The sequence below is a fragment of the Pseudonaja textilis genome, chromosome 4 (assembly GCF_049901715.1).
Source record: "Pseudonaja textilis isolate UNSWEBS1 chromosome 4, rPseTex1.2, whole genome shotgun sequence".
NCBI lineage: Eukaryota > Metazoa > Chordata > Lepidosauria > Squamata > Elapidae > Pseudonaja > Pseudonaja textilis.
In genome coordinates, this window is record NC_141993.1 from 82683178 (window position 1) to 82709718 (window position 26541).

A 26541-nucleotide genomic window follows, 5' to 3' on the forward strand; every position below is an offset into this window, starting at 1 on the left:
GAGATCGGCTAGCAGTAGAGGTGATAGAAATCAGCAAACATGACTATTTCAAAAGCATTAAATATTGTGAAGTACGGCACAAAACTCAACAAACCAAGTATGTTCTATCTTTTTGTTATTAATGTTCACTTATATCACTGCTGTTTGTAACTATGGACAAAATGGATCACAGCTGGTAATTTTGAACAGTTTTAGATGCTTTGCTAATGACTAACATGCACAATCTTGTTACGTATGCCATTTTACTTCAAACACCTGCCTTCAAAAAAAAAATCCAACATTAATGCAGAATATGTAAAATGGTGAACCAGAAGTAATGTTTTTCTCTGCTTTATACTATATTTTATGCCTTTCATCCTTGTTTGAAAAATATTGTTAACAATATATTGCATATAATATTATAATACTGTAACCTGGACCCTGAGAGCAATGCCAAAGAAGAAATCATATAAATACAGCTATAAATAAATGCTGGATATAATTTAAAGGATACAGATGAAAATTTTCTATTAAACACATTAGCAAGATGATTTTCAAAATTTAACATTTGTCACCTATTATTATTATTATCATTTTGTCAATATGTCTTCAGTGTAATTTGGATGAAGAATATGTGGATTTAAATAGCTCTCTCCCAGTGTGATGATAAAGTTAGAAGAGAGAGGGACAGAGAAAGAGAGGGAGAGAAAAAGAAAGAGAAAGGTACAGAAAGAGTAAGAAAGCAGAGAAAGAGGGAGAGAGAGAGAGAGAGAGGGAGGCAGGAAGAGAGAGAGCGATTGAGATCTAATTGAACATAGAAATCAAGAAGAATGGAAGACTTCTAGAAAATTATTGAGCTACCATATCTCAGCGGAAGAAAACCAGTGACCACAAGATGGCAGCAAATAAGATAGTAAAATGAAACTTCTCTACTGCCACCTAATGGATGAATGTTTGCAACCAAAATATGGTAGCTCTACTAATGGTTGATCTACATTTGCATTGAAATACGACAGCTTCCTCCTTCAAATCCGGACCATTCTGCCCACCTGTGATTTCATAGTAAGGAGGGGTTTTTCCTCCGGAGACTCCTCCCTCGGTATCTCCTTCATCACCATGGCAACAGCCTTATCTGCCGCCCTAGATCCTTTCCCCTATAACAGTGAAATCAACAATGACTTGTGTCAGGAGGAAATGTATGACATTCCTGTTACAGATGTAGAAATAGCTTTAATATGACATTATCATCATCAGTTTCAATTCCCTTCCTTGTCTCCTCCCGCCAAACAAACCAACAAAAAAAAGCAAGAAGTTTAACATGTAAAATAGTGGAAGCAAATTGTTGGTGCTGGAAACAAAAATGATCATTTTAAAGCAGTTAAGCAATCACACAGGTTTTGGCATAACTGTTAACTATAAGATATAATATATATATTTAGAGATGCATGATGTCCAATCCAACATACTTTATTACTTTCCAAGTGATAACCGTTTGTTTCAATCTCATTTCAGTTTTCCATAGATGATACAATGGATTATTTAAAGCAATTTTTTCATGGTGTCTGATCAGAAATCTTGGAGCTGTCTTTGGTGGGACGTGTCCTTACTGTGGCCTCCAGAATTTGCTGCTAAATTGTCATTTTCCTGGGTCAGTAAGAGGATATATTTACATCCATTGGGATAATTGAATTAAGTTCAGGTTAAAATTATATTACATTTAGGATTTCTCCTGGCCAAGTCATTTTAGAAGCAGATCTTACAGCACACCAAAGACCATAGGAAGTTCCCCACCCCCTAAAAATAGCCAAATTCTTCTATATTTGGTTTCCTGGTGGGCTGCAATTTAATAATTTCATTTGTACAATATTTAGGATGAATATTTTGGACCACTTACTGCCGTGGGTTAAATTATAAACCAGCCTCCACTCCAGTCTGAATCTCAGAGAGTTTGAACTCTAGAGAGCTGTAGACATAGCACTTCTCCATAAAAAAGATAATTTTCATCTATCTAAGATTGTTGTGGAGGACAAGAAGGCTTATCTCTCCAAGTTGCAGCGAGACACACAAAGAGGTATAGTCCTCGACGTACGACCACAATTGAGCCCAAAATTTCTGCTGCTAAGCGAGACATTTGTTAAATGAGCTTTGCTCCATTTTACATTTTTTTTGCCACCGTTGGTAAGTGAATCACTGCATTTGTGAAATTAGTAACATGGTTGTTAAGTGAATCTGGCTTCCCCATGGACTTTTCTTGTCAGAAAGTCGCAAAAGGTGGTCCCTGCAATTGTCATAAATATGAGTCAATTGTCAAGCATTTGAATTTGGATTAAGTGACCATGGGGATGCTGCAACAGTCATAAGTGTGAAAAATAGCCATAAGCCTCTTTTTTTCAGTGTCATGGTAACTTTGAACAATCATTAAACGAATGGTGGTAAGCCAAGGATTACCTGTATATGAATATTTCAAAACATTGTGCTTAATGAGGAGGTTTTGCTAGATTAACAAGATGCCAGATCAAAGTTAAAGTTGTAAGATTGGACACCATGTGTGACATTAATTGAAAAATAATTTAAATCAGTATGAAGGTTTCTCCCCCCCCCTTCTCCTTTGCGAATACCATCACGCTGAACACTTTCACTGTTGTTAGTCCTGGAAAGACTTCAGAGAATCTGCATCAATGCCTCATTAACATTGTCATATCAATTTATCAGGTTACTGCTTTCCTCCATCTTTTTTGTCTTCTTTTCTTAGGAGATCAGAGATCGGTATATAATGCAGTTCATTTCCCATCTCACCCACCATGTAATGGAAGCTTCAGCTGGCCAATTATTTTACGATAATTTTAACCCATTAACTGCACGGCACAGTTAGCTAAAAAAAGTATTTTAATTTCTGGAACAGAAGAAGCTACCCATTATTTTCCTCTGAACTTGAATTGTTAAAAAAAGAAGAAGAATTATGATGATGATTACTAGGACATCAAGAGTGACATACCAAAACTTGCAAAAAACAAAATAGAGAGAGAGAAAGAGAGAGAAATTAGTTTAATTCTCTCTAGAGCAGCAGTCCCAAATATTTGCAGCTTGGCTGGGGGGAGGGGAGGGGGGGAAGGGGAGGGAAACTGGACTGCTTGAGTGAGCAAATTGAGTTGTGCGCACGTGCATTTCAGCCCCATCACTCATGCGACCAGATTGCAAATAGGCTGTGGTTCAGTAGTGGGGTTTGGGGACCCCTGCTCTAGAGAATTCAACGGCTCCCTTCTTAAAACACAGTAACAAAACACAGATACAATATGTGTTGCCTTAAGAGACAAAACAGTTCTAAAGTTCATTTTTACAAAAGTAAAAATGGCAGAAATCAAGGAATTTCTTTGGGAAAAACCATACCGGTGACAGCAAAAACTTTCTTCAAACTGGCCAATGGTGACCCACCATATTCAGATGCCCAGCATGACTATAATAAAAACATTCATTTTTAAACAATTATCTTGTATGTTTTAAGCTAATGCCCCCATCATAAACCATTTTAGTTCAATATCGCAGATTTTCAATTCTGTCTTTCTTGCTACAACAGAAAAGTATCTTTTGGAGAGGTCCTGTACAAATAAAACACTATTACAACTTTTAAATTACCTTGGGTGCAATTGTAAAACCGTGTAAATCTCTGAAGTTTCTTTGAATGTATCATTGTGCTGTGTGTATGTGACATAGTCCAGTAATCAGACAATGTTGATCAGAAGTTTTCCTGATTTATGATAAAATGCAATTATGATCACCCTAATGCCAGGTCAAATCTGACTGCAGGTAGTCCTCAACTTATGACCACTGCCATGAATACATGCCGGTTCTCATCTGCTTGAATTTTGATCATGTGACTGTGGAGGTGCTGTGATGGTTGTAAATGCGAGGATATAAGTGGCAGGTTACTTTTTTCTGTGGTAACTCTGAGCAGTTACTAAATGAATGATTGTAAGTCAAACACCACTTGAAGTCAACTGGAACAAAAGATTATGATAATAGCTTAGCTCTGCTAAGCATTGGCTACTATTCTTGAATTATCCTTTGCATGGAGACAACAGCAATATCCAGCTTGGTGACCCGAATTGTAATTATCTTTTTATCCTCCTGATAGGGCTATAATGGGTTCTTTAAGGTCAACTATCAATAAAGGAGAATATTTGTCACTCAGGGTTGAAATGAGGGGTCCTTGATGCTCTCTGAACTTGGCTGTTTTCTTGCAGATGTTTTATTACCAAACTAGGTAACATATAGATGATGTTATTTTTTTAGTTTACTTTATTGTCATTGCACCTTGTACAATGAAATCAAACACCATCTTCAGTGCACATCATGACCATGATCATGAAAATAAACACAAACACGCATCTATCTAGTTTGGATATTGAAATATCTGCAGGAAAACAGCCAAGCTCAGAGATCACTAAGGACCTCAATTAGATATTAAAAATTGCCATTTGCATGTGTATATAAATATAAATAATATATACATGCACACACATGGAAATCCAGCTCTAGAACTATTTCAGCAGTGTAAAAATAGCTCCTTAACCATAGCATGAATGAAAGAGTAAGACTGATGGTACAAGTCTTCTATTTGCTGGAACGTCACAGGACCATTTTTTCCTTGAGTAAATTTTTAGTCCTCTTCAAATAATTTTCAAATGCTGTATTGAATTGGTAGTAATTTTCAGGAATTTAGACCTAGACACTTTCCTGTTCAGCAAGACTGTTAGCAAAAGGTATGCAGAAAGGAACAATAGTCTACTCTGCATCAGCTCTCAGGGTGGAAAGTTAAATGATGGATCATTTGAAAAGTTGCTGAATAGGAATCCATAAAGGTATTCATGGGATTATGAATCTTTGGGAATCTTACTGGTGACTGGCTCCCTTATTGTGCAAGAAACTTGGAGAAATGTGAGATGCGGACAGGTACTAGCAGTCTAGAACTAAGATTACAAAACAAACAAAATAAATTTGGATGGCGAGAACAGGTAAAAATAACACTCTTCCATAAAGGCAACACACCAATTCACTTCATGTGACTTACGATGCATTGTACAAGGAAAGGAAGTGTTCGGGTACACGGTATAGTATTATATACATTTTAGGTTCTACTTATTCCCATGATTTCATCTGCTTATTTTTCTGAGTAGGAATTATGATGTAGAACTTCATTGGAAATAAAAACATGGAAAGCCACAAATGTGGCACCTGTATCTTGATTAGCAACATCTATATTCCAGATTTTAAGGCAATATTGTTTCATTCCAACCAAGTCAAGCTGTGCCTGCTTGATAGTATAAAATAAAACATTTTTTTGTTAGTTACTTATAAAGTGCCATCAAGGAACCACAGTTCTGAATAACACCGGTATCCAACTTAACATTTTGAAATAATGTACAAGAATCTCCATATCCAAGAATCTCCAAAGCATGCTCATATAAAAAGCATGCTTCTTCCCTGTTGCACACTTTCGTTATACCCAAACTGCAAAATGCACAGCATTGTGAATTATAATTGGGATATGGTATTTTATCTGATGAAAAGCACATTCTGCTTGCTAAGCGGCTACAAAAATTATCTGGCCAAATGTGCACAAGTTTTATGTATGGTTCCCTCTGTGGCAGTATCCTTTGAAGCAATATATACAGTCTCTATATATGCGGCTGTTGTTGCGCTAGCAGTAAATGGCATGCGGTGCTGGCAAAAGAGCGCACGCCTTTCGTGCTGAAGGTTGTAATAAAAGCAAGTTTCGTCAGTCGGAAAAGATGCATTAGAAAACATGCGATGCTTTTTAAATGTCCGGCACAGGAGGAGGAAAAGAAAAACCCACCAAGGCAAAGATCAGCTTGCATTTTTGAAGCCACAGCCACTTTTTCTTCAAGGTCTCACCTACTGCCTGAAAACAGTCATGATACTCATATTAGTGCTTGTTAATCAGACAATCCATCAATTAATCATCATCATCATCATCATTAATCCACTGGATGGCTGTAATCATCATAATACCATATAACATGCTATTTTTTTTTTTGTTCCACAAGGGTAATCCACCATTCCTGTTATTTCTGCTGTAGAAGACCGCAAAATCCTCACAGAAGTTCTCCTGGATAGTGAAAAGACTGGAAAAATAGGGTGCTATAACACAGAACCATAGTCATCTTCAAACATACTCCTTTCCTGGCTGAAAACAGTCACGGTACTCATATTAATGCTTGTGAAACAATCACTCAATCATCATTAATCCATTGGGTGGCTGCAATAACACAACATTCCATTGCCCCCCCACAAGGATAATCCACAATTCCTGTTGTTTTTGCTGTAGAACAATGCAGAAGGTGTATTGGGAAAAGGGCTGTAACAATAGGGTACTACAACCCAGAACATAGTCAGCTTCAAATCCCCCTCCCCCGTCTCTGCATGGAACAGCAGATCAAAAAGATCTGAGAGTGGCAATTGGAATTTTGGAGTGATTAATGACTGCAATTAATGGCAGCAGGTGCAAGTTCTAGAAAACAAAGTAATTTTCTACATGACACAAAATTAATTAAGGAAATTTGCTGCAAAGAGTCTTTCTTAGGACTCTCATATATTCTGTGTCAACCCGTAAAGCATTCCTAGGCCTGTTTCCAAGTTGCCATAAGTGAGAGTGGGGGAATCTGAAGGAATAGTACGGCAATAAAAAACAGAAGTAGCTTCCATGTTTATCTTACAAAGATTGTAACCTAGGCACCAGATCTTCTGCCCGTGAAAATCCTTCATTGGAGAATGTGATTGATGACACTCAGCCCATGAATGTGCTTCATTGGAGAGCCTGATTTATGACACACCCAGGAGGGAGCGGGGAAACAGGGTCACAGGTGACCGTAAATTACGTGTGGCAAGAGTTGGCTTCATATGGGACAATGTCCACATGTTGTTCTTAATAATTTTTTTGGATTCTTTTGAAGCTTGGCTCGAGGCTCATGATTTAATTAGGGCAATCTCTGGAAGCCTGACATTCTGTTTTTATTATAGCGAAATTCACCGAGATTCTTTGGTAAGATTGTTGTGCTTAGATGTGTCTTTAGAAGGTTGTTATGGTTTTTATTAGGCTTGGGAGAAAAAGCATCTTAACCAAACAGTCATGGAACATTTATCGTATCTCCAAAAAACAAAAACAAAAAGTTTTTGTGAAAATGGGCTTTCTATCATTTCCCACCTTTGCTAAACTGGGTGTGGACGTGGCCAGTGTGTGATGCATCTGCGAGTTTGACTACCCTGCCTTAGAGGAAACAGCTCTGTGGCCTCCTTTGAAAAGCACCTGGAAAAAATATGAGCTTCTTTAAATAAACTTTGCTGACACAGCTTATGTCCATTAACAAGATGAGGATATTTTGGTAACTGCTTTGTTTTACAGATAATATGCGTTTCCTCTGTAATCAACTTGTATTTCCTTAGTTATATAAGTAATAAAATGTAAATGCTGACTGAACCATGGGATGTAGTCCTTTTCCAGCCTTATGAGAGGACCCAGCTGTATTTGGATCCAAAATAAATATATTACTCCGAGAGATTCGGAGTGTGCCTCTTTCTCCATACTGGGCCTAACCTAGACAGTGTGCAAGACAATATGAAGCTGAAATACGGCTACTTCTTGACTTACAACAGTTTGTTTAGTGACTGTTTAGAATAGAATAGAATAGAATAGAATAGAATAGAATAGAATAGAATAAATACTTTATTGGCCAAGTGTAATTGGACACACAAGGAATTTGTCTTGGTGTAAATACTCTCCGTTTACATAAAGAAAAGGTACATTCATTAAGAATCAAGAATCATAACGTACAACACTTAATGATAGTCATAGGGTACAATCAACAATCAAATCATACTAGGAAACAGTCAAGTGGGAGGGGATGGGTGATAAGGAGTGGTGAGAAGATTAACAGTAATGGTAGATACACTTTGTAAATAGTTGGACAGTGTTGAGGGAATTATTTGTTTAGCAGAGTGATGGCTTTCAGGAAAAAACTGTTCTTGTGTCTAGTTGTTCTGGTGTACAGTGCTCTATAGCATCGTTTTGAGGGTAGGAATTGAAACAGTTTATGTCCAGGATGTGAGGGATCCATAAATATTTTCACAGCCCTCTTTTTGACTCGTGCAGTATACAGGTCCTCAACTGAAGGCAGGTGGGTAGTAATTGTTTTTTCTGCAGTCCTAATTATCCTCTGAAGTCTGTGTCTGTCCTGTTGGGTTGCAGAACCAAACCAGACAGTTATAGAGGTGCAGATGATAGACTCAATAATTCCTCTGTAGAACTGGATCAGCAGCTCCTTGGGCAGTTTGAGCTTTCTGAGTTGGCGCAGAAAGAACATTCTTTGTTGTGCTTTTTTGATGATGTTTTTGATGTTAGGTGTCCATTTTTGGTCATGTGACATAGTAGAACCTAGAAATGTGAAGGTCTCTACTGTTGATACTGTGTTGTCTAGTATTGTAAGAGTATTGTATTGTATAGGAAGGTTTCTTCTAAAGTCTACCACCATTTCTACGGTTTTGAGTGTGTTCAGTTCCAGATTGTTCCGGTTATACCATAAGGCAAGTTGTATAACCTCCTGTCTGTATGCAGATTCATCGTTGTCTCGAATGAGACCAATCACTGTTGTGTCTTCAGCAAACTTCAGTATTTTAACAGATGGATTGTTTGAGATGCAGTCATTGGTATATAGGGAGAAGAGAAGTGGAGAAAGCACACAGCCTTACGGGGGCCCTGTGCTGATTGTACAGGTATCAGATGTGATTCCACCTAGCTTCACCTGCTGCTTCCTGTCTGTTAGGAAGCTTATGATCCACTTACAAGTGTGTTCAGGTACCGCTAGTTGGTTTAATTTATTTAGAAGAGTGTCTGGAATGATGGTACTGAATGCTGAACTGAAGTCTACAAAGAAGACCCTTGCGTAGGTAATTGGAGATTCAAGGTGTTGTAGGATGTAATGCAGAGCCATGTTAACAGCATCATCTGTCGATCTATTTGCTCAGTATGCAAACTGCATGGGATCTAACAGCAGATCCGTGATGGTTTTGAGGTGGGACAGCACAAGCCTTTCAAAGGTTTTCATAACTACAGATGTTAGAGCAACTGGTCTGTAGTCATTCAGTTCCTGGCTCTGGGATGATGGTAGAACGTTTGAAGCAGGAAGGAACATAGCACATCTCTAGTGATCTATTGAAGATTCGGGTGAAGATGTGGGCCAAGTGGTCAGCAAAGACTTTTAAGCAAGAAGTTTGAAGGTACATTGGCAAAAAAGTGACTTATGACCATTTTTCACACTTGTGACCATTACAGCATGGTCATGTGATCAAAATTCATATGCTTGGCAACTGATATCATATTTATTACGGTTTTGGTGTCCTGGGGCCAGCTGATCACCTTTTGTGACCGTCTGACTAGCAAAGTCAATAGGGAAGCCAGATTTATTCAACAACCATTAACTTAACAACTGCAGTGATTCACTTGTGGCAGGAAAGTTGTAAAATGGGGCAAAACTCACTTAACAAATGTCTCCCTTAGCAACAGTAAGTTGGCGCTCAATAGTGGTCGCAAGTCAAGGATTAGCAAATCAGCTTAAAAATGTATCCTTTTTCAGTGCTTTTCATTTGCTCTGAGCTTCTGGAGTTGGTTTGTTAAAAAGTGTGCATATTCTAAAATATTTAAACATTGCCTATTTTAATAGCAGTTTCCAGCAAAAGGCCAGGAGATATGAAGCCAACTTTTACAACCAATAGCAACCGCACTTAGACTTATATACAGCTTTACAGTGCTTTGCAGCCCTCTCTAAGCGGTTTACAGAGTCAGCATATTGCCCCCAGTAATCTGGGTCCTCATTTTACTGACCTTGGAAGGATGGAAGGCTGAGTCAACCTTGAGCCTGGTGAGATTCGAACTGCCAAAGTGCAATCAGCCGGCAGTCAGCAGAAGTAGTCTGCAGTACTGCACTCTAACCACTGCACCCCCACAACTCACCAAGATGTAAATATTATTATAAGTATGGCTCAGAATGAAAGCTGTAATATAACATGTCTACGATCTTAACTCACTTTTCTTAAAATAACTAACTTAATGTGCCATGCTAAAATTATTATTTGCCAGGCTCTGGAACAACATGATGACAGGCCTTTGGAATTTCCCCACATTTAAACACACTCAAAAGACACTTTGTGGTAAAAAATAAACTGACATCCAACTGTTTTCCTGCCAAATTAATGCCTAGGGAAGTGCAAAGCTTTGCTTCAATAATGATTTAAGTAAAGCACTCTTTTGAAGCCCCTTCATTACACAGTGTGTTCCTTCTCTAATGAAATAAAGCTGCTGCATTACTTTGATTTAATCGGTACTCTATCAATCCCAATTCCTGAAACATGTGTCCAGTGCATGATCAAAACCTGTTGTAAGTACTACTAAATGTACAAAAACTAGGGATCTCACTCTCCCCAAAACTAGTAAGAGTTCCATCTGAGAGACTTGCAGACAAACCCTTTGATATGCAAAAGAGTTCAGCTTAACCAAAGAAGTCACATCAGAAACACAATTCTTTGCTTTGCCTTAATAATATAAGGCTCAACTCCTTTGGATCTATTTTCATACCTTTTCAGGTTTTGTGGTTGAGTTGATATAAAGTGCTGAAGAAGGCAGCTGCTACCTCGTCACCAAACATTGATGATACAAATGGAGAAGGTGGGAAAGAGGCAAGATCATTGCATGTGTGAAAAATGTGAACTCATAAAGCATTCCTAGTAGTTGCCATAAAAAAAAAAAGTGGGGGGAAGGAATTCTGGAAGAGCAGTGCAGCTGTTAAAAGCGAAAGCACATTCCAACTCTTAGCTTTAAAAGATTGTAACTAAAATACCAGAGCTTTTGCACACGAATATATTTAATTGGAGAATGTGAATGGTGACACCCAGCCTGTGAATGTGCTCAGTTGGAGAATCTGGTTTGTGAGACATCCAGGGGGAGGATAGCATGCCAGAGTTGGCTTCATACAGGGCAGTGCCAGTATGGTGCCTCCACTGAATCCTTTGAAGTTTTTTGAAGTTTGGCTCGAGAATCATGATTTAATTAGGGAGATTGCTGGAATCTTGACAAAAAGAAGGGTAAAGAGTCAGTGAAAAAAAACACCTGAGGTGATGCTACATCTAAGTTTTAAAACAAAAGTCGTATTATAGGTAGCAATAGCAATAGCGTTTAGACTTATATACCCCTTCACAGTGCTTTACAGCCCTCTATAAGTGGTTTACCGAGTCAGCATATTTCCCCCAGCAATCTGGGTTCTCATTTTACCAACCTGGGAAGGATAGAAGGCTGAGTCAACCTTGAGCCTGAGTCAACCTTGAGCCCAAACTTCAGGCAGCTGGCAGGCAGCAGAAGTAGCCTGCAGTACCGCATTCTAACCACCGCGCCTGGAAAGTTAACCTTGGATGTTGCCTCCAATGGAATGCTTATGAATTAGTTCTTGTTTGTCCAGCACCTTTTCACTTGATCCTGTTTCTCAAACACCAAAGAAGTAATAAATGAACTTATACAGGTGGTGGGACAAGCTTGAATATACTAGGAAGACAGTGGTGGGATTCTACCAGTTCTCTACCGGTTTGGTGATCGTGCACTTTGCATGCATGCGCATGCAGCTTTCCAAACACCAGCTGAGGCTCTGTCATACCAATCAGTTGAGATGATAAAGAACAGAAAAGCACAGATGCGCCAATCCTGCACTTTTCTTTCTCCTCTCAGCTGCTCGTCGGAGCTTTTTTTTACTACTGGTTCAGCCGATTTGGCTGAACTGGGCCGAACCTGTAGCACCATTTCACCACTGCAGGAAGATCTTAAGAGACATTCCCTCCTCCTCTCTGCCTTACTTCTAATTCCCGCCTTTCTTTTTCTCTACCCCATATTTAGGATGCTGAACCTTATAATCTCACTTACTAAAAATTAGATGCTTCATTTTGTAACCATTTGGCTGAGGACCAAACAGAAGACACACTAACTGGAAGACGGGCAATAGGGGCTTTTCAGCAGAGAGTAGAAACCATGGATTCCCATAGAGGTGTTTACTGTTTGGTTCCCACGCCTTGTCTAGCAGAATAACAGAAGAAACCCTACATTAGTTCAGACAAATGGTTGTCCAATCTCTTCCTAAAAACCACCAGTGTTTATAAGCAGAGCAACCCATGTGGTGGAGTAGCTAGATCGGGTCTTCTTTTTGCCTGCCTCCTTTTCTTGGGCAACTCTAGGTTCCCGGTCCATCTACTATAGTGAAACCTCACCTTCCCATTATTCATTCTGTATCTTAGTAATTATCTTAACTTACTGCACCTGTGTATGGTTTGCCAATTGCACAGTGGCAGATAGGACAGCACTCCAGAGGGTTAACGTCATTGCCCAGAAGATCATTGGTTGCCCTCTCCCCTCTTTGGAAGAGCTTTATAGCTCCTGCTGCTTTAAGAAAGTTCAAAACATTCTCAAAGATCTACCTCATCCTGGGAACCCTTTTTTTGAACTATTACCATGTGGCAGACGGTACAGAATAATAAAAAACAGGACAAATAGGCTGAAAAACAGCTTCTATTCCAGGTCAGTTGCTCTGTTGAATTCTACTGTATAGCGCAGTGTTGGTGCGGTGTCGGGAGTTTTAGGTTCAATGTGTGGAGTGTGAAGGATGTGTGTTTGTGTTTATTTTCATGGTCACGGTGTGCACTGAAGATGGTGTTTCATTTCGTTGCACGAGGTGCAATGACAATGAAGTAAAGTAAACTAAACTGTGTTTCTTAAGAAGCAACATCTGTAATGGAGTGTGAGAACAGATATGGATTCTCTGACAGTGTTGCTTCCCAGCAGGAGAAGCCTCAGTGAAGTGATTGTGTGCCCGTCTGACCAGTTCCTGCTGATGCTGGGAGGCCGATCAAGTTTGATAGAGGTCAGAGACGGATCCACTCTTCTCTCTGGATGTCTTCCCAGCCTGCAACTCTACCCAGTTCTTAGTGCCCTGGGTTTACAAGCCAACATTCTCACTGCCTAATATGTTGTGATCGGTGGAGAATTGCCCACAGCGCAAAGATAAGCTGCAAATTTGAAATCCTTGGTTTAGCTGTTATCTCTTATCTTAGCATTTTATTATAAGCACTGTAAATAATCGCTCTATCTTCCCATGTCCCAAAGTATAATATTATTGATAATCTATAGCATGTTCATAATGTCACTAAAAGTATTAACTGCATACAAATTAGGGAGAAGAGACTTTGTTGTGTTTATTTCTTGCTCTGAATGCCTCCAGTGTAAGTTTAAAAAAAAAAACCTTCAAAGTTTGCTATCTATTAGTTGTGACAGCAATTTAGCTTTCCAGTGTTATATTCTGGGACGAAGGAGGAGCAATCTTATTTTCTTTTCATAAAGGAAGTCTCTTAAAAACTTGGCAGATGAATTTCTAATATGGAAACTTAATAATTAATATTTCTCAGATCCTTGGTTAGGACTTGAATCACCTGTATTAAGATTTCACTAGTCTGTGTTTGACTGCGAATCTAATTGCAGATTACCCATAAAATAATAATAATTTTAGCCCAATCTAGCATGTCGCTGGAACCTAGTCTTGGGGTTATTCATGTGGCTTTTTCTTTTTAAAATCAAAACTATAGGACAGTACCACAAAGAGGCAGTAAGGTAAATGAGGCTTTAAAAATCAGTACTTTAATATATCAATCCCAATAGAAAATACTGGGAATATGACAATGCTTGACAAATGGCTTGGATTTTCTCTGTTCTCCACGGTAGCAAACTTCCAACTACAATGTTTGCCAATACTAATTATTCTCCTATATAACACAGCCTTTTTAGAGTGGTTTATTTATAAGACAAAAATAAACTTTGATAATATGACCTCAGATTTTGCCAGCGAGGTGCCCTTCAGTGCTATAAGGTTCCAATTTTTGAAATTTCCAGGAAGTATGAGTATTAAGTAATTTTATTGTGTCCCTCTTGGCTTTTGTCCAGATAATAATAAAGTCCAAGTTTATCCTCACAACAGCCAGCTTATGAAATTATTTAGGCTTATAGTCACCCAATGAGTTAATAAGGTTGGTGGAAAAAAATTGAATCTGGCTCTCCAGTTCCCCAATACCCTACGAGTCATGGTTTCAATAGATCTATCCTAAATATGAGTAAATAACTCATTATTTATTTCGATAACATTATTGTAATAGGAAAATTTTCAAAGATATATTCAGTTCACAGGGAACACATGACCAGCCATGCACTGGACTATTGAAATGCAAACTGTTCCCTTCTTATACTTGAAACTTGTCACACACATAGGAAATAAGGGACAGAGCTTGTGCTGTGATATCATAACACATTACATCATTCTGATGAAGCCTTGCCTAGTTGCAGATGGTCCTGAATCAGTCTGATCTCTAATTTAATTTTAAACACAAAACAAAGGCCTATTATTAAACCAGGAGGCAAAACTGCTAATTGGCTAAATTATGTACTTCGGATATTGCATCTATTTTTAATGATGTACTTTCACAGAGCATGTTAAAGGAACAACCTCTAGGAAATATTTGGCTAAGAAGCATTTGTCTTATATGTGTGATATTCTACCTCATGTTTGTCTGTCTATGTGAGGGGGACTTTATACAGAGTGGAACAAGTACTACCCTCTAAAAAGACCCCGACTATGTATCAGAATGGTCAATCAAATGGCAAATTCAAATCTCAACAAATAAATGCTCTGTCTTACATATTGGCAAAAAAATAATAATCAGAAAATAAAATACAAGCTAAATAGTCAAGACCTCGTTGATGATCCAAACTCTGTCAAAGACCTTGGAGTACTCAACTCAAATGATCTAAGTGCTAGAGCCCACTGTAACTAAGCCAAAAAGAAGTGGTGGGATTCAAACATTTTTACTACCGGTTCTGTGGGCATGGCTTGGTGGGAGTGGCAGGGGAAGAAACCTGTAAAATCTTCAGTCAAAGGTGGTATTTCCCGGTTCTCCAAATTACTCAAAATTTCCGCTACCGGTTCTCCAGAACTGGTCAGAACCTGCCACCTCTGCCAAAAAGGCATTAAGAGTTGTTAACCTAATCCTGCGTAGCTTTTTCTCTGGTAATATCACACTACTAACTAGAGCATACAAAATATTTGCTAGACCAATACTTGAATACAGCTCATCAGTCTGGAACCCACATCACGTATCTGATATTAACACAGTTGAGAAAGTCCAGAAATATTTCACAAGAAGAGTTCTCCGCTCCTCTATTCATTGCAGAATACCTTATGCCACCAGACTTGAAACTCTAGACCTAGAAAACCTAGAACTACGCCACATTCAGTCTGATCTAAATATAGTATATAAAATCATACATTCAATGTCCTACCTGTAAATGAATACTTCAGCTTCACCCATAACAATACAAGAGCACACAATAGATACAAACTCAAGGTTAACCACAGCAAACTTGATTGCAGGAAATACGACTTCAGCAACAGAGTGGTCAATGTTTGGAATACTCTACCTGACTCTGTGGTTTCTTCCCCAAACCCCCAAAACTTTAACCTTAGACTATCTACTATTGACCTCACCCCTTTCCTAAGAGGTCTGTAGGGGGCATGCATAAGCGCACCAATCGTGCCTACCATTTCTGTCCTATTGTTTATTCTTTTATTTTTCTTATACGTATCCATTTCATGTATTCATAACTATGTTTATATTTATACCTGTTATCTTGTAAGCGATTGACAAATCAAATCAAATCAATCAATCAATCAATAAAAATAAAGTTCCAAAGTGAAATTATCAAAAGTAACCACTTCATAAATGCATGGCACAATGCAGGAGAACAAACCCATCAGGATGGGTTTCAAGATTCAGCAGTCCATTTGCATTGAAAAGACAAAGGCCACTCTTTTGAAGATAGCAAATTCGACATTTTGGACAGAGAGGACTACTGGTTTGAAAGAGGGGTCAAAGAAGCCATCTATGTCAAAATTGAATAGCCTCTCTCAACAGAAGGGGAGGGATATGACATCATCTATCTCCAATTTACAACACAGTCCTTTCAGCAGTTCCAATAAAGCTCCATACCCATTTGCACTACTTAGGTCACCCTGAGGACACAATAAACCTCCAAGTGGCCTCAATGACTCTTTAAATCAGTGGTTCTCAACTTTCCTAATGTCGCGACCCTTTAATACAGTTCCTCATGTTGTGGTGACCTCAATCATAAAATTAGCGGTGTCTCGGTTCCTATTACCATAAAAAAAATGTGTTTTCCGATGTTCTTAGGCGACCCCTGTGAAAGGGTCATTCGACGCCCAAAGAGGTCACAACCCACAGGTTGAGAACCCCTGCTCTAAAAGAATACAAATGACCAGCTGCCTGCAAGGACTATGAATCCTCCCATTCCCCACCATCCAGTCGGAGTTGAAGAAGCTTCTTGGGTGAGAAGCAAAAGGTTTTCAAAGAAAAACAAGAAACCTGAGGCACTTCTCGAAAAAAGCACCTTTGGGACAAGCATGACCTGGATGACTGAGAATTTCCATAGATATCAAAAGTAACTAAAAAGTGACTTAGAAACTCAAAACTATAATAATAACTTTTATTTTAACAGGAAAAAAAAAAGAATTCTCAACTTAAAATTTGTTTGTACTTAAAAGTCCTTGATGAAAGATTTCTCTAATTAGATATGGACAGCTGGGCAGTGTGGAGTGAGTCAGGAAGTTCTGATGGCATCCTGACTAGCAACAGCCACCATATTTATTTCGTAAGGAGGCACAATGGCTAAGCAGTTAAAGATGCTTAGCTTCTCACCTGGAAAGCTGACAGCCTGAGTTTGAGACCTGAGCGGCGTGTAACAGGGAGAGCTCCTGTTACTTGCACTAGCTTCTGCCAACCTAACAGTTCGAAAGCATGCTAATGCAAATAGATAAATAGGTATTACTTTGGTGAGAACGTAACAGCATTTTGTGTGCCTTCGGCATATAGTCATGCTGGTCAAATGACCACAGAAGCGTCTTCAGAAAACACTGGCTCCCTGAGCTAGGAAACAGAGACAAGAATCATTCAAGAACCTTGGAAGAAGGTTTCTGACAGCAAGATTTCAAATTATTTCCCATCCTAGTCCTTAATAGGCACTCATGCAAAATAATAATAATAATCATAATCATAAATTAGATCAAACCATTGGTCTAAACTAGAAAGATTTAGCATTTCTAAATCACTGCTTTCTTAAGGATACTGGTAGAAAGACTATGCAACCCAAGCAAATGATTTGACTGAGATTGACTTCAACACAGTCCTACTTTACATGATTTATTTAGTTTTATTTGTCCTAATGTTTTCATTATGTACGGGTATATTTTAACTTTTTAAAGAAAGATGCTACATGTATAATTGCTGAGCCAGGCCAGCACAAAAATTAAGTGCTCCCAAAAATACATTTGGGGAAAAAAAAAAAGAACAACCCTGTCCTTTCCTACCTTGATTTATTTAAACCAGCTTCCTTCCAGCAAGCAAAAACTACCAAAAGTGCCGTCATTCATTAGAATTTGGCCAGTGGCCAACTGCTGAAGTCATTACTAGACTTACTATGTGATTCCCTCTTGATCCATTATTGGTAGTAATATGTCACATTTCTGACTACTGGTCTTTCTATGCAGCTGTTTTAATGAAGATTCAGTTCTTATAAGAACTATTTAATGAGGTTTTAATTAAGCTACAGCTATAGAAATTTAATTTGAAAGTTCCAATTAGATAGGGCTTGTCACTCAACCAAAGTATTTAATCATTCAAAGATGTCAAGAAAGCAAAATAATTGAACTATTTCACATTGAAGCCCCTGATTATTATTATTTTTAATGTAGGCTTTAAAGAACATAATCACTAAAACCCAGGGTAGGGTAATTGTTAAGATGTTGGGCTGGGATTGAGAAAATATAGTTTGAAGCCTACATATGATCTTGAAATTCACCGTAAGTGAGCTTCACGTATTCTTTTTGAGTGCCCTAACTCGTGGGTCTATTGTTGAGAGCATTCAGAAAAGGGTGGCATATAAATTTTTCCATTTTATTTATTAAGACCTAGTTTAATGACCTATGGAATACTATCATAGATTTCAAATGTCTAGGAAATCTGGAATATCTTTCACAAAATCCCAAGATATATTCATTCACTGAATAAAATGCAAGATGCAAGATGATACCCCAGGCATTGTGTCTCCCTACCCAAATCTTTAGAAATAATCTAGACTTGAAACAGAGCCACATATAAAGAACTGAACTTTCACAGTTATCTTCATATACAACCAAGGTTGAATCCTGCAGCAAGATTTTGGTATGTTGAGAAAGTTTTATGCTGTTTATAGCCTGCCTGCCTTAATGCCTTCCTTCCTTCCTTCCTTCCTTCCTTCCTTCCTTCCTTCCTTCCTTCCTTCCTTCCTTCCTTCCTTCCTTCCTTCCTTCCTTCCTTCCTTCCTTGCCACCCATCCCATCCCATCCTCAGAATTTGCAGACATTACTCCAGGTATTTTTACACAATTTTTTTGACGTGTATCCTAATTACATGTGCATAGACTTCATCAGACTCATACATCTGATAGTAGGTTTTCCTTTTCAAATGAACAAGTCCATCAGGAGACCAGTAAATCTATAAACCAATGCACAGTTAAATGAAACAATCAGATGGAAATAAAAATGTAAAATTCCTCCAACTCTGGGCTGATATCAGTTTCAAGCAGTGTTTCTCTATGTTGGCAACTTTAAGATCTGTGGACTACAACTCCCAGAATTGCCCAGTCAGCATGGTGGCTGGGCAATTCTGGGAATTGAAATTTACAGGTTTTTAAGTTGATGAGGTTTTGAAACACTGGAAGAAACAGTTTAAACTTCTTTTTCTTTGCTTTAGAATTAAACACGTATCATTTACAAGAAGTTTATAAAGCAGTAAGAGGGAAAAAAGGAAAAAGAAAAGGGGAAAAAAGGAAAGTAGACTGCTGTGTCAATCAACTTATAGCTGTCTAAAAGATGCAATTGGTGTTAATATGTACTTGTGGCTTTCAAAGGTATGGAGGTCTGGAATTCATATGAACCCCTCAATTCTTGTCAACCCTATAAGATCAGCATAGGAAACCAGCACCATATAGGCTGGTACTTTTTTTATTGTTATAGTAACAGAGCTTTGCAAGTCTGATTGTGCTTCCTTTTTTTTTCACTTTATCTCCATGAAAACTAGGGAAGAACTTGTCTGAGATACTTACTCATTTTGACTAAGCCAAGTTCAACAACATCAGAGAGTTCCTGGAAGCCTGGCACTTAAGACGAATCAGCCATCGATAGGTTCATAGAGATAAACAACATTTACATCCCCTTCAAAAAAGATAATCAGAAAGCCAAAAAGGAACAAAAAGACCCAAGCACCACCTCATCTATGATCAACACTCAGATGGGCAGAGAATAATGTTCTGTGAATTTATTTTCCCATCTTTTTTATTGGCTTTATTTGCAACCATATTTAAACCTTTCATAATCTGAGAAGAAAGCGATACAGCTATGGACAGAAGCTGTTTCTGCTCTTTCCAAATTCTTAAGGTTTAGATGCAGATGCATAGCTGCAAATATTACTATTTTATGAAAAGGAAATGAGGAGACAGAAGATGAATATGTCCCTGTTAAAAATTCCTTTAGGAATTCTCTTAACTGATTTTTTAAAAAAACTTTTACATTTAAAAGTATTGTCTGAAATCTTTCATTTATATTGCATAGTCTGTCTAATCCTTGGGGATTATTTAAAGGTTGTATAAATGAAAGGGCAACAACCATGTAGAAAGAAAGAAAAAAGTGCCCATGAAGACTGCAGAATTCTAAAATAAAAGCTATACTCAGCATTATTCCCATTCTTCCACTTTTTAATATAACCATCACAAACACATTATATGGGTTCTATTAACATTTAAAAAGAAACCTGGTTTGCACTCCTTTAGCCTATTCAATAACGTATTGCATTTTTTTTTTACTATTAAGATATAGGCAACACCAGAAAGTGCTACTCTGGCTGACATCACAAACATTTCCTGGAAGAAATCAGTAATAGAAGACAGATTGGTTTTAGATATGAGACCCCAGTGGTCAAGAAATCAATATATGTCATTAAAACAGTAAGATCTGCATCAGATTCTCTTTCTTTGATCTCAGAATGTCTTTAATCTCTAGGGCTATTTGTTTCTTCTGAATAAGAAATTTCATACCTTTTTAAGGAAAAAAACCACTTATTTTTTTCTTTTTTGTTAGGATCATCAGATACACCTTCTGCTGTCTTTAATGGATTTCTTGGCATTGAAAGCTGATCCTTGATATATTGAAAAATTGCTGAAAACATTGATGCCGAGAGAACAGAGAATTATCTTCAAACGTTTCTCCTTTCCTTCAGTCACGTCGTTAAAGCATTTGCTGTATAACTTACACTTTTGGAGCATAACCCAGGACATATACATGATTACTATGGGTGCATAGCAAAGCCTGAAGGACTTTCTCATGACCAGCAGAATTAAAGTGAGCCTAGAAAATTCACATTTAACATTTTTAGGGAAGAGCAAAATCAGTGACACCATATAACTTAGGTGGGGTACGGTCAGACATATAGGTAGAGCTCAATTGTGGTTCTAGGTTGAGGACTACCTATAATGTTTATTACTTGACATATATGTGATATATTTAGTTCATTTTTTTTCTAGTTCCTTGTTTAGTTTGTTATTCTACACTGATGCATTTTTGTAAGTTTCCCTCTTTTATGTATTTCTTTGTAAAGTTTTTAAATGAAATTGTATGTGTCTGTAAAATGGCTCCTACAGGCAGGTCATTTTGGGCGCCCTCATGAAAAGGCCACAAGTTGTTAGTCTCCTGGTGATTGGCCCAAAGTCAGCCAATTGGCTTCCATGCCTGAGCAGGACGAGAACTCTCAAGTCTCCTGGTTTCTAGCCTGGTGCCTTAACCATTAGACTAAACTGGCTATATCTTTTTAAAAATTAAAACTGAATCTTTTCACACAAATATTTAAGCCATTAACCCAGAACAATAAACATCATTTAGTATTTAATTTGGTTTATATTGCATAAGTAGAAGCAAAAATGCTAGAATTACATTATACTTTATAGCTGAATACAATGTCCCCCACCTCACTTCAGTGAAAAGCTGATGATTTCCAATGTCTTTTCTCAGAAAACAGGTATACAAAATTAATCTGCCTTCTAGCATACATTCATCATATTGAATTACTCGCTAGCTATTTTTGCATAATAGACTTAATCAGGTGAGTTAAAAGACCCAGCACCTGCACAGCTGCATTTACACCACAGGCTAATTTGGATCAGGGTTAGACTTGGTTTAGTCCCTTGTCACCCAAATAGAGTTTACTGGGTTAGTGAATGTAGTTCAGTGAATTAGCTGAACCCAGAAAATATTCTAGTTAGTGTGCTGCATATTTGTATATCTAGGCAGCTACATCTACTGAATCTGCTTTATAAAAACATTATATACAAATATTATGTAAAAATATATCCAAATGCATAGGATAGGAGAACTACTGGCTCTACAGCAGAAATTGTGAAAGAGAGGTAGGGGTCCTAGTGGATAGTGATAGTGACTTAAATATGAGCCAGCAGTGTGCTGCAGCTGCCAAAATAGCCAATGCAGTCCTGGGTTGCATCAACAGAGGGATAGCATCAGGATCATGAGAACACTTTATATCACACTAGTGAGGACACAGTTGGAGTACTGTGTACAATACGAAAAAGATGCTGAGATCCTGGAAAGTGGGCAGAGAAGAGCAACAAAGGTGATAAGTACTTGTCCTCTGGAATATCTTGCCCTCCTGGTTTGAGGTCTGACACCCCTGATCTTCCGGAAGAGCCTAAAGACAAGCTTTGCCAGTTAGCTTGGGGCTCCAATGGGAGAGAATCACAGTGGAGGTCCTTGTTTAACAGCAGATCTCCCCACAATCCTGCCCTCCTCCGCATCTTTAATTGGATCATAGCATTTAACTTGTATTAATTTATATGAATGGATGGATAGGTAGGTGGATGGTCTGGAGGCTAAATCATATGATGCATGGTTGAGGTATGTCTAATATTTCAAGGAAAATGCATAGCGGGGAGACATGACAAGTGTCTTCCAATACTAGGGGATTGGGTCACAGAGAAGAGGGAACTGGCTTATTCTTCAAAGCACCAGAAGGCAGGACAAGAGTTGAATGGGTGGAAGCTCATTAAAGAGAAATCCAACCTAGAAGTAAGAACTTTTCTGACAGAGAGAATGAATAGAATAGTTTGCCTCCCAGAGTTGTGAGTGCTCCATCGATGGAGGTTTCCAAAAATTGAATTTGACCATAATGATGTAAGGTCTCCTGCCTTGAGCAAGCGGTTGGACTAGAAGACTACTACACTCCTCTGCTCGCAACAGAATACCCTATATCACCGAACTTGAAATTTTGGGCTTGGACAATCTTGAACTACGCCGCCTACAGTTAGACTTAAGCGTAGTACACAAAATTATCTGCTACAATGTCCTACAAGTCAATGACTACTTCAGTTTCAGCTGCAACAATACAAGAGGACACAACAGATACAAACTCAATGTAAACCGCTCCAAAGTTGATTGCAGAAAGTACAACTTCAGCAACAGAGTGGTCAATGCCTGGAATGAACTACCTGACTCTGTTGTTACTTCCTCTAACCCCCACTCCTTTAACCTCAAATTAACCACTATTGACCTCACCCCATTCACTATTGACCTCACCCCATTCCTAAGAGGTCTGTAAGGAGCATGCATAAGTGCAGCATTGTGCCTCCCATCCCTGTCCTATTGTCCCAATTTATTTGTACCTATTTTCTGTATTCTTACTCATGTTTATACTTATACCTATTATTTTGTAAGCGATTGACAAATCAAATAAATAAATAAATAATAAATAAATAAATAAGATCACTGAAATCTCTTCCAGGACTATGATTCTGTGTCCTATATAGTTGGTAAGAAGACCTTCTATAATCTCACACTTCCAGGTGCAAGAGATCAATTTTTCCCAGCCTCCCCAACAATGTTAATTTGGAGGACTGATACAAAAGCTGAGGTTTTCCAGTTACCTTAGAGAATCCCTTTTATTGTAACAAGCTCCTATTTATATACAAGGAAAATTGCTAAAATGATCTTTTTTGAATGGGGAATTTTAGAACAGGGGTCTCCAGCCCCCCGGTTGGTGGACTGGCATCGGGCTATGGCATGCCAGAAACTAGGTTGTGCAAACAAGTGAAGTGGAATGTAGGCAGCATCCAAAACCACACACACACCCAGTCTGCAGAAAAATCTTTCTCCCTTGGACTGCACGGAGATGGTCAGGCTGACCCTAAAGTTAAAAGATAGAGGTGAATCGGAGTATTATCTGGTCTGGGGCACCTGGTACACTTGGTTAGACAACAGATATAAAAGTAACACAGTAACTAATATATGAATATGAATGTTGATGATGCTGTAACCTTGTTGAAGTGTGGATATGTTATAAATTGCTGGAAAGTGTTTAATAAAAAGTATTTTTTAAAAATTCAGACACTTGGCAACTGGCATGTATTTATGACGGTTGCAGTGTCCTGGGATCATGTGATCACTTTTTGTGACCTTCTGATCAGCAAAATCAATGGGGAAGCCAGATTTACTTAGTAACCATGTTAGTAACTCAACAACTGCAGCGATTCATTTAACAACTGTGGCAAGAAAGGTCATAAACTCACTTAACCACAGACTAACTAACAGATTAACAAACTTGCTTAGCCACAGGCATTTTGGATTCAATTGTGGGTCATACGTCGATGACTCCCTAGGTGCTCACCAAATCTCGTTTTGACTTTTGAATCTAGAGGACAACTTTAACCGCAATCACCATTTTCGTTCTCTATTAAATGCTCGTAAGGCCTCTGTGAAGCCCAGAAACATCACTGGAAATTGAGATAGGGTGAGTTGAGTCTACGCATGTAAAAGCAGCATTAGATGACAAGCCGTTTGGCTGCAAGCAATTCACAGGAGACAAATACCCAATTTCCAGAGCTTACGTCGCACCTCCTTCAACACCTCATCTCTGCATCTTTACCATATGATTTCAGCTCACCAGATAAAAATCCAGGATATTGAAATTGCTCATGATTGTATCGCTGTAATTAAATGAGGATTACAACAACACGGTTTTGAAAAACAACAAATAATAAAGCAGCCCAATGAACTGGGACCTTGGACCCAATTTTTATTCAAGGAAGATGTGTATTCAGCCAAATCTAAAGGGATGGTATATCTAGCAATACAAAAATCAGATAGACAAAAAAACCCCACAGAGCTACAGTTTAATGACTGTACTCAACAGTTTGAATTGCTTCCTAGTATTGTCTATTTTTTTAATCTATGGTTACACATTTTTAACATTTCTATGTATGTATATTAGAATGCAAACGTACAAAAGGGCATTTTAGGATGGACAAATCTAAATTTCACCCCACGTTCTGAATGAGTAGAGTTTTTAGGAATCCGGTCAAAAATACACAATGTGAGGCTCCACATTTTAATTCAAACCACAGATGTGGCTGCCAGAAACCTCAGAATGATCCCACGCTGTAATTCATATGTGACAGAATGGGACATTTTGTTAAATGTATCAGTGGAAATTAATTACATTTAACTGAACTTAACATAAAGCCAGCACAACCTTTATCTCCTCTTTTCCCATTCTTTTACCATTTGTGGCTTCTGGCACACTATTCACAGGTCATAAATAGCTCTCTATCTGGACAATTTCCTTTGGAATATTATCCCTTCAGAAATTAGACTGGCAGCCATTTTAACACTCTCTCATAAGGCCCTGAAGATTTGGTTTTGCCAGCGGCCTGGGAAACCCAGAGTGGGATGGAGCCCGTCAAATGTGTTCTATCCTAGGCATCACCAAAAAGCACCCAGTCAATTCTGAGTCCCAGCAAAAACCTCTTTATTTACAACAATGTGAATAATTTCATTCACAGCCAGCTAACAGCTTGGCAAACAGTCTCGTGAAAGTAGACTAATTATCTCAGACCTTTATTAATCCTGGAATGTTGCCTGGTAAATAGTTCCACACTCACTGTTGGCAGGGAAGGCTGGGTTTACAGACAAATCTCCATGACCGAACGAGTGAGTTGTTTCCTGCAAAAGCCACCTCCCCTTTTGCTCCTCTTTTAATGCTGATGGGAGGCGCCATTCATTGTCCACCTGTGGCCTTGCTCCCACATCAACCCTGAGTTCTTAATTGTTCCTTTCTTTTAGCAGCTCTGCACTTGCGCAGGCTGAGAATCAATTCCAACTGCTCCCCAGCCTCACTGTTATCTGAGCATGAAAGCAGCTGATGACTTCCAGCCTGCCCTGGCCCCATCTCTACCTCTGATGCAGGTCCCTCGTCCGAGCCTTCCTCAACCTCCAAGACTGGCCTAGGTGCCTCCCCATCCTCCTCACTACTGTCTGACTCTGCTGCCAGCTCCACCAGCCACTGACGGGACACAACAAAATGGCTCCTGTGAGTGTGTGTTGTCGCCGGAGATGAGTGGGTGGGTGGTTATTGTTTTTTATTTTTATTTTCTATACAGCTCACAACAGTTCATCTGGTGACTGTTCAGAGTTACAATGGCACTGAAAAATGGGACTTATGACTGTTTTTCATAGTTACGACCTTTACAGCATCCTCAGGATCATGTGATCAAAATTCAGATTCTAGGCAACTGGTTCATAGTTATGACCTTTGCTGTAACCCAGGATCATGTGATCCCCTTTTGCGACCTTCTGACAAGCAAAGTCAAGAGGGAAGCAAGGTTCACTTAACAACTAGGCTACTAACTTATCAACTGCAGTGATTCACCTAACAACTGTGGCAGGAAAAGTAATAAAATGGGGCAAAACTCACTTAAATGTCTCACTTAACAACAGAAGTTTTGGGCTCAGTTGTGATTGTAAGTCGAGGACTACGTGTACTATGTCTACATTACTTGTAACTAGCTAAGTAACTAAGTAAGTAACTAACTAACTAATTGATGTTATATAGTCTCATCCTAAAAGACTGCATATTTCTAAAAAGTGGAATTTGTTTAACCCAAACTTGGCAAGGCATTCCTGGATAGGAAAAGAGTTAAGACCAGTGGTGGTATGCTACCGGTTCAGACCGGTTCACCCAATCTGGTAGTAAAAAAAAGCCTCCGACAATCAGCTGAGAGGAGAAAGAAGAGAAAAGCGCAGGACCGGCTTTTCCACCTGCCCCGTCCTTTTCTCTTCTTTATCCTCTCCGCTGATTGGCACTGCAGGCCTCAGCTGGTGTGTGGAAAGCTGTTAGGTGGACACGCATTAGGTGCACAGGAGCGCGGTCACCAAACCAGTAGTGGAACAGGTAGGATCCCAGGGCTGGTTAAGCCCAATCATCATACGTCAAGGACTACCTGTATCCATGAAAGTGAAAGATATC

At 38.7% G+C, this 26541-nt stretch overlaps 1 protein-coding gene across 2 annotated transcripts in view; it reads right to left on the bottom strand.

The window, feature by feature from the left end:
* Nucleotides 1-26541, bottom strand: part of PEX5L (peroxisomal biogenesis factor 5 like) — a 182798-nt gene that overhangs the window by 59400 nt on the left and 96857 nt on the right. The window contains exon 2 of one of the 2 annotated variants that reach the window (XM_087933511.1): nucleotides 1029-1133. The exons of the other annotated variant lie outside the window; for it this stretch is intronic. Within the exon in view, the coding sequence (XP_087789637.1) occupies nucleotides 1029-1133 (105 nt within the window). The remainder of the gene's footprint in view (nucleotides 1-1028; nucleotides 1134-26541) is intronic. 2 annotated transcript variants of the gene reach the window in all.